The 16,214-nt window shown below is 46.3% G+C and overlaps 1 protein-coding gene and 1 long non-coding RNA gene across 2 annotated transcripts; both read left to right on the top strand.

The window, feature by feature from the left end:
• The first annotated feature begins 315 nt into the window (after positions 1 to 315).
• LOC135271393 (uncharacterized) lies at positions 316 to 1,811 on the top strand. Its single transcript, XR_010339512.1, has 3 exons — positions 316 to 411; positions 1,120 to 1,154; positions 1,765 to 1,811. It is a non-coding gene; the product is annotated as an uncharacterized LOC135271393 (long non-coding RNA).
• Positions 1,812 to 3,406: 1,595 nt separating this feature from the next.
• Positions 3,407 to 9,965, top strand: LOC105712535 (supervillin-like). Its single transcript, XM_064368522.1, has 3 exons — positions 3,407 to 3,887; positions 5,463 to 5,589; positions 9,749 to 9,965. The coding sequence occupies exons 1-3, from the start codon at positions 3,640 to 3,642 to the stop codon at positions 9,854 to 9,856; spliced, it is 483 nt and encodes a 160-aa protein (XP_064224592.1). The 5' UTR covers positions 3,407 to 3,639; the 3' UTR covers positions 9,857 to 9,965.
• The last annotated feature ends 6,249 nt before the right edge of the window (positions 9,966 to 16,214 follow it).

The following is a 16,214-nucleotide window of genomic DNA, read 5'->3' as shown; positions in this document are numbered from 1 at the left end:
GTGTGTGCAGGGCAACTGTGCAGAAAATGGCTCAAAAACTACCACTCTGCTTCTGCCTACTAATGGGGAATAGCGGACTGGGTCTCCGGAATGCCCCCTTCCTTACGTGCATGGTAGAGGCATGACGAGGGGTTTGGCGGTGTCTGTGCCTTGACTCACGGAGATGCATAAACCTTCGCTGTCTTCTCTTTCTCTGTCTTCGTTTGCCTTCCGTATACTCTCTGCCCTTTGATTCTAAAAGCAAATACGGGTGGAGAGGTCGGCCGAAGGACCTGGCTTGCCCACCGGTGTGGAACGGGAGAGAGGGTTCCGGAAACCAAGACGCTATTTTTCTCCTGGTGAAAGTAGAAAAACTTCCGAGAGATTTAGAACCCAACCTATAACGTCAGCAGAACGAAAGGAATCGGATAGGTAGGCATGCGTCTGTGCTGTTTCCTAGTCCAGGAACGTGACAGCGACACAGGAGTGTCACACACTGACGGCCTTCACGCTGTTTATATAGGATGCTGGCCATTCCATGATTCTTCCATCTAATCTATAAGCGTTAGGTATTTGGCTTATTTAAAAGTCTTTTTAAAGAATGTTGGCCTTTACAGTGGTATTATGACACATACACAATTTTACATTGCACATCTTCAGATGATAAGAAGAAATATTGTTTTTCTTCATTTAATGTTTTTAGTGTTTTTTACCCCCTTGTTAAATTAGACTCCAGACTGCATATTCACCCGATTTTACAGTGAAGATAACTGAGGAATTTTGTATTCATTTTATAAATGTCCGTCTACTTGTTGTATTTGCTTTATACTGAAGTGTCATACGCTGTCGTATAGAAGTGATAAGGTTCGTGTAAACATTGTCCTCAGTGATGTGTAGTAAGTTGCACGTGTGCCTGGTCTCCCCACAAGGCGTGTCCTTGGCTGGGATTGTGTGCACACACGCTCCACAGTGTCACTTCACAACTGTGTGTGTGTTTTCACAACTAGAATTGCTACCAGGGGGTTATCTCTTCAAAGAATTTAATTGCACTTTTAGTTTGACTTTTAATGTGATGTTTGATTTCGATCTTCTGCTCCCACCTGCTAATTTATGATGTTTATTTGCTGATGTCTTTCCCAGGTGCACTTCACAGTCAGAAACGCCAACTGTTGACGGCAAGTACCTTTTCCCCTTTTCTTCCCCTTCTTTATCGTCTCATCTAGACGGGATTTAGCAATACGATTTATGACTTTCTGAGAGAATAAGATGATAGAGCATATCAATGTCTCCCTTTGCTGCAGGCTTTCTTTCTGTGAATGTAATAAAACCTAGTTGCAATTTGCAGATGAGCTTTCCCTTCATATTGAGAACAGTTTCTCAGAAAGAAAGGAAACAGTTTTGAGAACAAGAAGAACTTGTTTCTTTGGTTTGAATTAGTTGTTTTTCTATTGGTCACTGCAGTGTTGCTGCTGCTGCTACTATTTAAAAATAAAAGACATCCCCTCCATAAATATATTCATGAAATCTCCATTGGACAAATGTTAGAGTAGGAATCCCTGGACAGAGTTTGCTTTGGTTTGGCTTGGTTTGAATGCCAAGGGAAATTAGTACCTTTTCACTGAGCAGAAAGAATGGGCTCCCTGCATGGGGAAACTACCACCAATTATTATTTTAGCGCACCTATTCTTGTATTCAGAGATTTCCAAGTCCACCCTGGAAGACTTTTTGGAGACTGAACTTATATTTTCTAATGATACCCAGTTTTTAATTTGTGGCTTTTTACAGATGAAGAAAAAGTAGATGAATGAGACAAGCTGAGCGTCGCAACCAAGAGGCTGCTTTTCAGGGTTAGCCGTGCTGACGTGCTTGAATAGAGATCATGACCCCTGGGTGCAGTAATCCTAGCTACTTGGGATGCCAAGGCAGGAGGATTGCTTGAGGCCAGGAGTTCAAGACCAGCCTGGGCAACATAGTGAGACTGCATCTCAAAAAAAAAAATTTGTAAGCCTAAGTCGGGGAGACTCTCATGGCCCTAGCCTACTTCATGCACCTCTGGGTATGCTGAGGCCTTCCTGGCTCTGACCCACCTGTTGTTCTCTTCCTAGTCTTTGGGTGGTTGTGGCCATCTCATGGACACAGCATGAGTGTATATTTCTGACAATGATACGAGGCTCTCATTAGAGACCCCTCCTGTAGGTCCTATAGAAGAACAGAGTAAAGACTTTTTACAGCCCCCATTTCCTTTCCTTGAATTTATTTTCTTTATTTTTTTAGAGACAAGGTCTTGCTCTGATGCCCAGGCTGGAGTGCAATGGCATGATCATGGCTCCCTGCAGCCTCAACCTTCTCTTCTTAAGTGATCCTCCCGCCTCAGCCTCCTGAGTAGCTGGGACTGCAGGCCACGCCACTATGCCCAGCTAATTTGTGCACTTTTTGTAGAGATGGGCTTTTACCATGGCGTCCAAGCTGGTCTCAAACTCCTGGGTGCAAGTGATCCTCCTGCCTCAGCCTCCCAAAGTGCTGGGACTACAGGTGTGAGCCACTGTCCCTGGGCTAGCTTTTATTTTATTTTATTTTTTAAAATTGTTTTTGTGCTTGCATTGGACACACAGACACCCTTCCTGAAAATAAAAATGAAGTTCATCCCATTACGTTATTGACATTCCAAAAGGCCTCTACGTCAATGACCCGTTCTGTGGACCTGCTGTTAGATCAGCTGCCCGCAGTTCCTCCCCAACATATTCCTCAGTTACTTGGTGCATTTGTAGCTAAGTATATCTTTGCACTCATTAGGAGCTCTTTGCAAATCAGTTTTTTTTAAAGTAAATATTTGAATGGCTGGTGTAAAATAAGCAGCAGCTACCCATGGGAGCAAAACAGTAAATATAAGAAAAATTATCTCCTTTTTAGGCTCAATAAATCTACTTTGATGTGCCTATAGATTGTATAAGGACACTGATGCTTTAGAAATTAGATTGAAGGCCAGGCACAGTGGCTCACATCTATAATCCCAGCACTTTGGGAGGCTGAGGCAGACACACCACTTGAGGTCAGGAGTTTGAGACCAGCCTGGCCAACATGGTGAAGCCCCGTCTCTACTAAAAATACAAAAATTAGCCAGGTGTGGTGGCACATGCTTGTAATCCCAGCTACTGGGGAGGCTGAGGCAGGAGAATCCTTCAACCGGGGAGGTGGAGGTTGCAGTGAGCTGAGATTGTGCCTTTGCACTCCAGCCTGGTTGAAGAAGTGAGACTCCGTCTCAAAAAAAAAAAAAAAAAAAAAAAAAAGATTGAAAACCATATTCTAAAACACAGGCACAATCCACTGATTTGCATAAAACAGGACAGCGTCAGTTATAATAAAGGGTCTGGTTTGTGAGTACAGCACACTTGAATGTTAAAGTATTGTTTTGGAGACTAGAACCGTTCTGGGGTGAGTAGTTAAAGCTGACTTCCTGTGTCTCACACCAATTGCCACGAAGCATTTTGCTGTGTGGGGACCCTCTGGGAAGCGTGGTTTTCTCACAGTGTAGCGTGCTGCAGATTTGCATAAATCCCAGCGGATTGGGTCACCCGCCGCGCGCCCACGGATTGAACTCCGAGAGCTGCGCTGTTGGGGGCGAATCGCTGGAAGAACGTTCCCCTGAGGAGTTCGGTGCTGATGTCGCTCTTTTCCTTCCCAGCGGCAGAGTTCGGGGAGCCGGCTTCCGAGCAGACGGGGGCAGCTGCTGGGAAAACTGTGGCCCAACCCGCAGCCCCCGCGTCCTGGAAGCCCCAGGATTCTTCGGAACAGCCACAGGAGAGGCTCTGCCAGAATCCGTGTGCGATGTTTGCTGCTGGAGAGATCAAAACGCCGACGGGGGAGGGCCTTTCCGACTCACCCAGCAAAACCATGTCTATTAAAGAAAGGTAATGAGACTCAGGGAGCGAAAAGTGAATCCCTCGGGGAGGAGCTCACAGCTTGCTTTTAGAAAGCGATCTGGGTGGGGGGCAAAGAGATGAAATCACACACTCAGCTTCTAACGGGCTGGGCTGTTACCCTGGAGTCATTCCGAGAAGCCGAGGTGTTCGCAAGTGAACTGCCTTTGCTCCTGAGCCTGGTTTGGTAACGAAGACAGGGCGGCTTCCAGACTCAGATGAGAAGACGAACAGAAACAGACTTTTGGCTTTATTTGTATGTTTCCATTGTCCCAATGTCTTTTATAATATTAAATTATTGGCTTATCTAGTGACAGGAGCTGAGATCTTGGCCCTTTCCCTTTTAGATACACAGGGTTCATACTGAATGCACAAACCATTTGTGACTTTGTGTAAAATTTGTGTGGAGGGAATGAAGATAAATTGACATACAGGGCATACATCTTTGGGCTTAGAATCCAACTTTTGTTCCCTTTACAGAAAATAAAATTACACTAACACAAAATATATTGCCAGTGATCTTTTCCCCCTTACCTTGACAGCACTTTTATTTGTACTTTGCTGGAAATAACTAAACTACATATTTTATTTATTTTTTGAGATGGAGTTTCGCTTTTGTTGCCCAGGCTGGAGTGTAATGGCACGATGCCGGCTCACCGCAACCTCCACCTCCCAGGTTCAAGCAGTTCTCCTGCTTCAGCCTCCCGAGTAGCTGGGATTACAGGCACATGCTGCCATACCCAGCTAGTTTTTGTATTTTTGGTAGAGACAGGGTTTGGTCAATACAGTTAGCCGAAACAGCCTCGTGTTTGTGAAAAAGAACCTTTCAGGAACCCAGTGTTCCAGCAGCTTCCTATCAAGTCGCATGTCATTGAACTAAAGTAGGTTAGGTAACAACCTCAGTTAATTAGATTCTTTTTTTGTATATATCCTTCCCCTGAGGAAAGCTGAAATGATAATTTTAAAAAATGAGTTGGTAGAAAATAGTTTCTGTCTAAAGAAGACAGATAAGAAAGATAATATTCATTTATAGGAAAAGCACAGGGCTTAGAACGCCTGAGGAGAAACAGTCATGAACATCAAATTTTACCTCTAATTGAAAGGGATGATATTGAGAGATGGTGGGTGCTTCATGGTTTCTGTTTTAAGCCCACGTCTTCATTATTCTCTGTAACACAGCTTTAGTCCTTTAATGTTATTTCACCGAGTGACCAGAAGGCGTCGCTAGAAGACATTTTTCTCTGGGGACGGTTCTCTTGCTCTCAGCCCAAGGGCGAGGTAAAAACAGACGTTCCTTGGCTGGGATGATGGTGCATCTTTTATCTAGCAAGTCAGACTTCGGCTCTGTGTTTCAATCAGCTGTAAAATCTTCGGGGCCATCTTAGAGAAGGGACTTTATTATTTTTCCAGACATGCTGTCTTCAGAATACATGAAATTCAAAATGTTAAAATGAGGTGGCTGTGGTCATGTCTTGGCCAAAGGCGTCTCACCTACTGAGATTATGGCTCTATCGCAAGGAAGAGCTTGGTGCTGAACTCTTAGAGCCTGGCATGTTTCCCTCCTAGATTGGCACTGTTGAAGAAGAGCGGGGAGGAAGACTGGAGAAACAGACTCAGCCGGAGGCAGGAGGGCGGGAAGGCGCCGGCCAGCAGCCTGCACTCCCAGGAAGCGGGGCGGTCCCTCATCACGAAGGTAACGTTCCCCATGTTAGGAAAGCATCTGGACTAACGTCACTCCTGGAAGTGCATCAGAGAGACACGCATGTGCCACCTAATTCCTGCTCTGTGAAGCATTTGTGCGTTTTTGCTCTTAGGATACACACTGAGGGTCTGTCACAGAGCACCTGAAACTGGGCAGGAGGCCGAGCCTTGAGATGCTTTAGAACTGGGGTCAGCGACACATACACACGGTGTCAGCAAGCAAGTGCCTGGAGCTTAAAGTGTGTACTTTTCCTTCAGTTTAAACCCCTTCTTAAATGAAGTCTGGCTTTAGAACGTTATTAAAGCCTTTATAATGAAAAAAATGGAATTCACCACTAATATCTTTAAGTTGCATGTAACATATGGACTTGGGTTTCCTGTGCAGAGATTTTAAACTAAGTATAAAAAGTAAGCACATAATTGTGGTTCGTGGGTATTTAGTTCATCACTTTAAGCGTGTTTCATGAGTAGCTATGCCTTTTATTGAGAATGTACAGCAATGTATGTTATAAATTGAAACAAAATTAAGTAATGCGTGGTGATCCATACTAACAAGCATTTCGTATGCGTAAGTATTGATGAACTGTTAAATTACAGATGTGATGATGACCGGCTTTTGACAGGCAGTGCGCACTTTCGTAACTGACGGTGGCTTACTTGTTGGCTGGCCCTGCAGTTGCAAATGCCCCTCCTGGCTGGAGGCGAAATGGTGCAGCAGTGACGCGCTCCCTGGCCACTTTCTAGGCCCAGAAGTCTTCAAGTAGAAAAGAAAAAGAGTGCTTTCAACCAGCTGATCCCCAGGCCCCTGTCAGCTCGAAAATAAGCATCTGTGGAAGGACGAGATGATGAGTGTGACTTTCATGCGTTAAGAAACTGACGTACAAATGAGGTGTGCACGTAAAGTGTGAGTCAGGAGTTCTGGCGCTATTCCCTCTGATACTTCCGTGTCTTCATAGGTTACACTGGAATGGCAATTTGAATTCTCTTCTTTGAGACATACATGGTGTTAAAGATGATATAACTAAGACATTTAACCTCAGCCATTTGAAAGTTCTCAGATATAACTAGGTATTTAGAAAGTATATGCATGCACGTATTTTTCACCCACCATGTGAAACTCACATTTCTAAAAGGAGATCCTGAAGTGAAAGAAAACTGCATCTGTGAAATAAGGTATCCCCACCCCCCACAAACTTTATTTTAAAAAGTCTTGAAATCATTGCTTCAAAAATGACTTTAACACGTTCCCCATAAGCAAACCTGCCCACTACTATGTCCTGGCACCAAGCAGCGCCTGGCCCCTGGGCCATCATTTTGGAAGGTGCAGAGACTCCCCCACCCGTCGGGAGCTGAGAGTCCCAGAGAGCCAGGTGGAAATTTAAATGAAGCCGAAAAGCACAAAGCAGGAGAGGTTCCTGGTGAATAGTGAAATAGATGTGCCACCCACTTAGAACGTACGGTCACCTTAGGTGTGGAAGCCAGAAGGCTTTGAGTGGAGGATGAGAGCTGAGCCGCCTGAGCGCTGGCTAAGGCTTTTAGGAGGCAAGAGATGCCAGTTGCCCACAGCTGCCCTTGGGGTAGAAAACCCAGTGACCTGAAGCCCGGGGCTTCCACGGGGGATGGGGCTGGAATGAAGTGCTGCCTCATGGCGCATGGAGGCTGCTGTTTTTGCAGCAACAGAGAACCTCCCACCCTTCCTCAGTGGCCTGGTTGCCTTGGCTGGAGACAGTGAGCTCTTTGAAGTTAAAAGAAGAAGGTCTATTTGAGGGCTCTGTAGCCCACACTGGGCAATCTCAGGTTCTGCTGAGGTCAGGTGTTTCTCAGGTGGCCTCTGACAACCCCTGGTTCGTTCCTTCCCGAGGGCTGGCAGTGTTTTCAGTCACCCGCTGGCTGTGCTCAAATGTGGTTGGTGAGGCGCCTTCAACCTGGTCTGTCTTAAGGGAGTCCCCAGATAGCTGAGAGGCTGCCATGCCCACTGCTTGTGGGTGTCTGAGTGCTGCCTTGGAGAAGGACAGACAGTCATGACACGTGGGCCTGAACATGGGCGCTTGCTGCAGGGAGTAGCTCTTGCCTTGCTGATGGAGAGGGACCCAGGAGAGCAGGTGCTGGAACCTTCCATCTTCAGCACCAAGGGCAGAAAGGAGCCAGCGTATGGTCAGCTCGTCACGCCCTTCATGGTTGCTGCGTTCCTTTTGTGTGCTGAGAGCCTGCTGCTGTGAGTGTGCGGTGTGTGGAAACGCAGAAGGGGCAGGAAAGAGGGGACTCCACGTTTCTGCCATTGCACCCATGAGAATACATGTAGCATGGCAGTCAGCACCGTCCTATAAAAATAGAATGTGTGCCATGTAGGTGATTTTGAAATTTTCTCAGAGTCACATTTAAAAATATATTAAAGGCCGGGCGAGGTGGCTCACACCTGTAATCCCAACACTTTGGGAGGCCGAGGCGGGTGGATCATAAGGTCAAGAGATTGAGACCATCCTGGTCAACATGGTGAAACCCCGTCTCTACTAAAAATACAAAAAATTAGCTGGGCGTGGTGGCGCGTGCCTGTAATCCCAGCTACTCAGGAGGCTGAGGCAGGAGAATTGCCTGAACCCAGGAGGCGGAGGTTGCGGTGAGCCAAGATTGCGCCATTGCACTCCAGCCTGGGTGACAAGAGCGAAACTCCGTCTCAAAAAAAAAAAAATATATATATATATATATATATAAAAGGATGCCTTGAAAAATTTATAGCCGTTTTGTCTCTGTCGATGGATAGGTCCCAGAAGAAAACGTATTTGAGGCATGTTTGTCAGCATCTCATTTTCGGTCTTTTTTTTTTTTTTAGACTGAGTCTCTGAGTCTAGACCAGGCTGGAGTGCAGTGGTGCAATCTTGGCTCACTGCAACCTCCACCTCCTGGGTTCAAGCGATTCTCCTGCCTCAGCCTCCCGAGTAGCTGAGACTACAGGTGTGCACCACCACACCCTGCTTATTTTTGAATTTTTAGTAGAGACAAGGTTTCACCATGTTGGCCAGGATGATCTCCATCTCTTGACCTTGTGATCTGCCCGCCTCGGCCTCCCCAAGTGCTGGGATTACAGGCATGAGCCACCGCACCCAGCCTCATTTTTGGGTCTCTTATTTTAAGATTTATACTGGGGCTGGGTGCAGTGGCTCACACCTGTAATCCCAGTACTGCGGGAAGCCAAGGTGAGAGGCTTGCTCGAGCCCAAGAGTTTGAGACTAGCCTGGGCAACGTGGTGAAACCTGGGCTGTACCAAAAAATACAAATAGTTGCCAGGTGTGGTGGCGCACACCTGTAATACCAGCTGCTCGGGAGGCTGAAGTGGGAGGATGGCTTGAGTCTGGGAGGTCAAGGCTGCAGTAAGCCATGATCACACCAGTACGCTCCAGCCTGGGTAACAAAGCAAGACCAAGAAAGAAAGGAGGGAGAGAAGGAGAGAGGGAAGGAGGGGAGAAACAAGCCAGAGTAACTCATTCCACCAGAGAGAAAAATGAAATGAAGCAAAGTCTTAAAGAAGTGGTTTGCCAGGAGTCTCTGTTACAACTAACTTTTGGTAATTTCGCAAAATAGTTATTTTCAATTCCAACCCCATTTCAGCTTATTCAGCATTAAGACGTACACGGTGACTCCCTGTCTGTTGTGAAGGTATTCATCCAGCAAATCAGACCTTTTCCAAGAAGTGAAAACCCTTCATAGACTTGTGCATTAAGAGCCCGTGTCTGTTTCTGAGTTCCAGGTGGGAACTGGATATCCGACTGTGCTTCAGTAGCTGTGAGGTCAGTGTCTCCAGCGCAGACCTATGACAGCCCCAGAGCAAGTGCCTGAAATTTCAACAAAAGTGAATCTGGCACATTCGTACTCTCAGTCTCTGCTGTCATTGAAATTCCAGATCACAATCCAGGAGAATTTAGAGAATGAAGTCACTTTAGAGTGCGAGGTTGGGAGGGAGAGAAAGGCTGAGGGAACTCCAGATGATGATTCTGCGGTGGGGGAATGAGGTGGCCTGAGGTTCAGTCACCGCCTGGTGTGCGCACGTGCATGCTGCCTTTGAACCCGGCACGAAGTCCCTCCCGGCGATTGCGGCGCCCTGACAAGGCTCTTCCCTTCCAACACCCTGCAATGTTTCCTGTTTCAACCTGTAGGAAGAAGGAGGAGTTGCGGATGATAATGCCATTTCTAACCTGCTTTGGGTAAGCCTGACTCTAACACAGGTGTCCTCTAGATGGTGGCGGGAGTCACACCTCGCGTGATCCTGGGTGGCTCCTTCGGGCGCCCTCCCTGGTGCTTTATCTCCAGACCAGACGCAGCCCGTGTCTGCAGTGGAGAGCTGAGCCGGTGCCCTTAAATTACTTCTTTAATCATGTAATGAAAATACTTTAAAGAAGATATTTTCTGTTAAATGTTAGAACTGTCAATGAAAGTCATGGTTGCCTCTCTGCAACTGACAATCTTCTATAAATTAACTCATTTAATTACTGCACAAAGCTGACGCAGGTAGTTACCTCACGTGTGTGGATTTATTTTAGCATTAGCATTCACGGGAGGACTCTCTTGAAAAAACTGAAATTGCAGTGAGTAAATTAACATTCTGTTAGAAAAACCATTGTTCTGTCTCTCTGTCCCCCACGTCCCTGCCCGGCCCCGCTCTGACAAGTCTTCTCCTTTCCCCTTTAATCCTCTCGCTCTGCTCTGTAGGGACCTGTACATGCATCTCCTTATTCTCCTGCTATTCCTGCTGCCCATAAACACCTGTATTTTGTGTCGATTAATCAGGTGAGGAAAAGCCGCTCATCTGAAGCCTCACCGCAATTTCTGAGCAGCAGGGGAAGAAATTCTGTTGTAATTTGGGGAAATAACTTATTTGCTGTATTTCACTGAGAGAGAGGGGGGGGCGTGTGTGTGTGTGTGTTTCGGTACAATTGTGTGTGTCCATGAGAATGTGTATGTATCTATGAGTGTGTTTCTGAGTGTGTATCTGTGAGAGTGTGTCTGTGAGTGTGTGTATATCTATGAGTGCGTTTCTGAGTGTGTATCCGTGAGAGTGTGTCTGTATGTGTGTGGGTATCTGTAAGAGTGTGTGTGTGCGCGCGCACCTGCATGTATGTGTTTAATTGGTTCTTCATATATTTAGGGTCAGTCACACACACACTGATCCTTGCGCAGATTTTCAGGTGGGCTTGGTGGTATTAATTCACCTCATAGTCATGAAACTGGTTTAAGAGGAGAGTGTCCCTCGCAGCCTCCACGCTTTCCATCCTGAGTCAGGAGCCCAGGAGATGCGCCGGTGTCCTTGGCTCCGGCTCAGTGAGGCTGTTGTCCTGCTCAGTTCACAGAGGAGGAGGATATGTTGGAGGACATTTGGGGTGTGGAGGGACAGGAAGACTCAGCGAGGGAGGCCCCTCCAGTGGCCCTACTAAAGCAGCAGGAGGAGCTGGTTCCAATGGCCCTATTAAAACGAGAGACCGGCTGGGTGCAGTGGCTCATACCTGTAATCCCAGCACTTTGGGAGGCCGAGGCAGGCGGATAACGAGGTCAGGAGACCAAGACCATCCTGGCTAACACGGTGAAACCTCGTCTCCACTAAAAATGCAAAAAATTTGCCAGGCGTGGAGGCTCACACCTATAGTCTCAGGCAGGAGAATTGCTTGAACCCGGGAGGCAGAGGTTGCAGTGAGCTGAGATTGCGCCATTGCACTCCAGCCTGGGCAACAAGAGCAAAATGGTGTCTCAGAAACAAACAAACAACAACAAAAAAAAACGAGAGACCATGGGCCCCTGCCCCTTCCCTCCACCCTTGCTATACTCACTCTGAACCCACCCTGGAGGGGAGACCGGCCTGGGCTGAGCCACTCTGTAGGTGAAGAGCACGAAACACATGAACAGTTGTTTTTTTATTTTTCCGTGGAATATCCCTGATGTCAAAACAGCTCCACTTTGCTTTGAAAACCGGGTTCCTCTCTCCTCCCTCTGTGGCTTTGCTCCATCACTTCCCTCTAGGGCCTCTGGCCCCTCCCTCTGGGGCCTCTGTCCCCTCCCTCTGGGGTCTCTGTCCCCTCCCTCTGGGGCTTCTGTCTGCTCCCTCTGGGGTCTCTGTCCCCTCCCTCTGGGGCCTCTGTCCCTTCCCTCTAGGGCCTCTGGCCCCTCCCTCTGGGGCCTCTGTCCCCTCCCTCTGGGGTCTCTGTCCCTTCCCTCTAGGGCCTCTGTCCCTTCCCTCTTAGGGCCTCTGTCCCTTCCCTCTATGGCCTCTGTCCCTGCCCTCTAGGGCCTCTGTGCCCTTTGTAGGGTTTCTGTTCCCTCCCTAGAGTCCAAGCCCTCTGCCTCTTTCTCTTAGGACTGGGCTTTCTTAGCTCTCAGGTGGCCTCTGACAGTGTCGCGATGGGCGTGCTCCGGCAGCACCAGCAGTTGTTGAACAAGAGGCTCAGGGTTTCACGTGAGAAACTGACAGAGAAGGTGTCTGGGGTCCCCGTCATCATCTCTTGCCTCTTCCCAAATGGAAACTCCCCACTTCTTCTCCCTGGGCGGCCTTTCCCGCGCTCTCCTGGTTCATTTCCTCTTTCCCCGAAGCTGGAAATGCTGGCTGTAAGAGGCCCCAGGTACCCAGCCAGTGTCCACCCCGAGAAAGAGGCTGAAATCTGGAGCAAACTTCCTATCCCAACACAAAGTGGGGAAATGAGCTTCTGTGTCTTTGAAATAAATTAATATTAGACTTTAAAGAAAAAGGTATATTACTGAAACCTTTAAGTGCATACAGTCGGCCCTTCATCTCTTCCAGTTCCGCATCCAGGGATTCAACCAACTAGGGAAACTTGGGAATAAAAACAATAAAAAAGAACAAAACACAATTAAAACTTACAAACCAGTACAGTGGAGCAGCTATTCACATAGCATCTGCCTTGTGTTAGGATGATAAGTAATCATGAAATAATTTAAAGTGTATGAGGGGATGTGCACCGGCCGTATGCAAACCCTTTCATCTCAGGGACTTGAGCATCTGTGGGTTTTGGTATCTGTGGGAGGTCCTGGAACCCATTCCCCCATAGACACTGAGTGTTGTGTTGGCTATCCTGGGCCTTTTAACTCTCCATGTAAACTTTATGATCAATTTGTCAATATCTACAAAATATTTTGCAGGGACTTTGGAATTGCATTCAATTTATAGATCAAGTTGGGAAAAACTGACATCTTGACAAAATTGAGTCTTCTTATCCATGAACATGGACTATCTTTCCATATATTGTTAACTTTAAGGGAAAGTAACATTTGCCAAAGACATTTATGTTTCATCACTTCAAAAAATTCTGTATTTTTACTTCTGATCAGTTTTTCTCAGCTGAATATAAGTATTTTACATACCAGGTATGTAGCACTAGCTCATCTGTGTTCTCAGAGGTCAAGTCACTCCTTCTCTTTCCTCCAGCGGTACTGGTATCTTAATATTTAATAATACAAAGGTTCAGAAAAGAAAACAGAGCATTTAAACAGCACACAGGCTCTGTCTAAACGGACTGTTTGTGTTTGTGTCAGGCTTCAGCTTCGTTCTCTTCTTTCTCACATGCCTCAGGGCTGTACCAGAATAAGATTTCACTTTATTACCTTCCTTTCATCTTAGGAGCTGGTAGATGGTGACAGGACTGGAAAACAGTTATTTTGAGGTCTGAGCCTAGACCTGTGATCTCTTCTTCATATTTTGTTTGGGCTACTTGAAGCTGCAGGCAGTGATGACAGACTGAAATTTCTCTTAAGGAAGGGACAAAGCTAAATTTCTTTCACAGTGCATAGAATTCGAAATGATGCTAGTGTTTTTGAAAACTGAAAAGCACAACTTTATTCCTTTGACTTTATTTCTGTTGCTTAATATGTGCTCTTATAATTTCTTTCTTTATACTTTAGTTTAACTCGATATGAATAAGATAAAAATTTAAAAGCCAGATCACAGTATTTTCTTTCCATGAAGTCCTTCGGTTGTGGAGGAGTTTTACCCTTAAATCTGCCCGAATCCTTGTAATACAGCTTAGTTCTGTGCTTTCTCGTTGGATCACATCCCTTCGTGAGAAACGTTAGGTGAGATTTGCTATGATTTCCCAGTCAGCGTGTAAAGAGAAAAGCAAACCCATCAGCAACGTCATGCAACCTAAAGGCATTCGTGCCGATTCATTCTTTGCATAGTTTCCAGCTGTGACCTACCAACTCTCTGACCATCCCTAAACTTCCTCTCTACCTATTTCACTATACACACACACACACACACACACGTGCATACACACACACGTGCACACACACACACGTGCATACGCATGCACAAATACTCATTTTCTCCTCCACCCTCTCTCTGCCTTTCCCACCACATTCATGGGATCTATCTTTGAAAGAATAAAGGACGGATGGGGCAGAGGTTCTGTTCAGATTCTTTGTCAACTCTCTCTTACGATTCTAGTCAACACTGAACATGTACCGGCTAAACCTGGGAAATGATACGGTACTTATTACTGTATGTATGTCCTTCTCTAAACAAGGAAAGAAAAAACTAGAAGGAAAAAACAAGACAATAATGAAGTTTTAAGCTAAAATAAACAAATGGACAAAGATATCCATCTTCTTTGTTTTCACATTTTGAGTTCTAAAATGTCATAAATTTTAATTAAATTCTTTGGAGTCTAAATAAACTATATATTATTTATCTCCTTATAGAGCCATGTAAAATCAGGTAGCAGGATCTGGAGGGCCCTAAGTCCAACTTACTAAGTAGCAACATTAAGTAGAACTTTTTAGAGAAACAAAAAAGGTTAATGTTTAATGTTATCATGTAGCAGGGAGTAAAAATCATTTCTCCTCGACCTAGATCTGGCAAACAAAGGGAAGCTTTAAATTCTAAAATGGTTGTATCATCCCAGGGTTCATATCCGTCCTGCGCAAGAAGGGCTCTGGGGGAATCCCAGTGCTTTGAAAACAAAATTATTGACTCAAGGCTGCCATCTTTCTGAGTCATCATCCACACCCACTCCCAACCCTGGACTTTCAAGATGCCTTAGTGAATCCACCACAGAATTGACGAAGTGAACAGTGAATCGCCATGGTGATGTCTGGACCTTTGGAGAAGCCAACTTTCTTGGCCCTTGAAACGTTTCTTGGAAATACTTGAAGCCGAGCGCCATCTTAGTTTGGTTAAAATTCGCTCCTGAAACTTCGTTTTCAAAGAAAACATACGCTCTTCATTGAATTTTGATGAGGTATTATGGGCAAATGAACCTCATAGTTTATTTAAAAAGGGCACATGAATCAGACAGTCACTTAGAATTAGGGATTTCTTGCCAATCATGAGGGGAAAAGTTAAGGGTTTTTTTTTTTTAAATGAGTAACTTTTAATTTTGATAAAATGTTAAACTGATAGGAAAATTTCCGTGATAGGCTTTACTTTCATAACCTTTACTGGAACCACCAGCTCAGCACTTCCCTCCCTTCTCCCGTCTCCCGCTCGCCCCACTTTCCTGCCTTCTGTTCCAGCATCTCATTTTCCCACCCCAACCAGGTGCCGGTAGTTTGGAAACTCTGTGCTCCTCTGCGTTTCAATATCCCAGTGTGTATTTCCTAAAGTCCAAGATATTTCCTCCCATAACCACGATACAGTGGTCAAGATGAGGAAGTTAATGTTGATACAAAGTTTATCTAATCCACATCCACCTTAAAATTGTGTCCGTTTCCTCCAATAATGCCCTTCGTAGCTTGTAGCCCCCACTCCATCTAGGATTCAAGCCAGGATAGCGCATTACGTTTGGTTATCTCTATTTAGGAAAGGAAAAGGTTTTTTTTTTGTTTGTTTGTTTGTTTTTTAGATGGAGCCTTGCCCTGTAGCCCAGGCTGGAATGCAGTGGCCCTATCTCGGCTCACTGCAACCTCTGCCTCCCGAGTCCCAGTTCAAGCAACTCTCCTACCTCAGCCTCCCAAGTAGCTGGGATTACAGGCGCGAGCCACCATGCCTGGCTAATTTTTGCATCTTTTAGTAGAGACGGGGTCTCACCATGTTGGCCAGTCTGGTCTTGAACTCCTGACCTTGTGATCTGCCATCCTTGGCTTCCCAAAGTGCTGGGATTACAGGCGTGAGCCACCGGGCCCGGCCAGGAAAAGATTTTAACCTAATTTAAATTGGTAGGGACCTCAAAATCACTTCTGGCTATGAGGGCTTTATAGAAGAATCCTGTGTAAGACAGATTCCTCACTTGGATGCTGGAGAAGTCCACGTTCATAGCTTAAATCAAATGGTCACAGTGCAGACCTGGTTTTGTGCTGCCGGAAAGGAAGGGAAGGCCCCTTTCCTCTGTCAACCCCCATCTTTCCGGGGCGTTAAGAAAATGAACTGTGGCAGCCTCCACGCTCTTCCTGTCGCCCCTGAATCAGGAAGTTCCCTCCCGTGGGGCACGGCAGGGAAGTGGTGGCCAATGGGGTGGAAAGGCCTGGGGAAGAGTCTCTAGGATGGCTTCGCTCGGGGCTCTCCGAGTCCTCCCTGTGTCAGCGCGAGGCCTTAGGATCACGCCCACCCACGGTGACGTCTTAGCCGAGGAAGACACCTTAGAAAGGCAGAGAAGCCGGGGACCTGCTGGAGAAGGTGCGGAT

Source organism: Aotus nancymaae, unplaced genomic scaffold, assembly GCF_030222135.1.
Source record: "Aotus nancymaae isolate 86718 unplaced genomic scaffold, 86718_ANA_hifiasm-v0.15.2.pri h1tg000077l, whole genome shotgun sequence".
Taxonomy (NCBI): domain Eukaryota; kingdom Metazoa; phylum Chordata; class Mammalia; order Primates; family Aotidae; genus Aotus; species Aotus nancymaae.
This window is presented reverse-complemented; position numbering and strand designations above follow the sequence as displayed.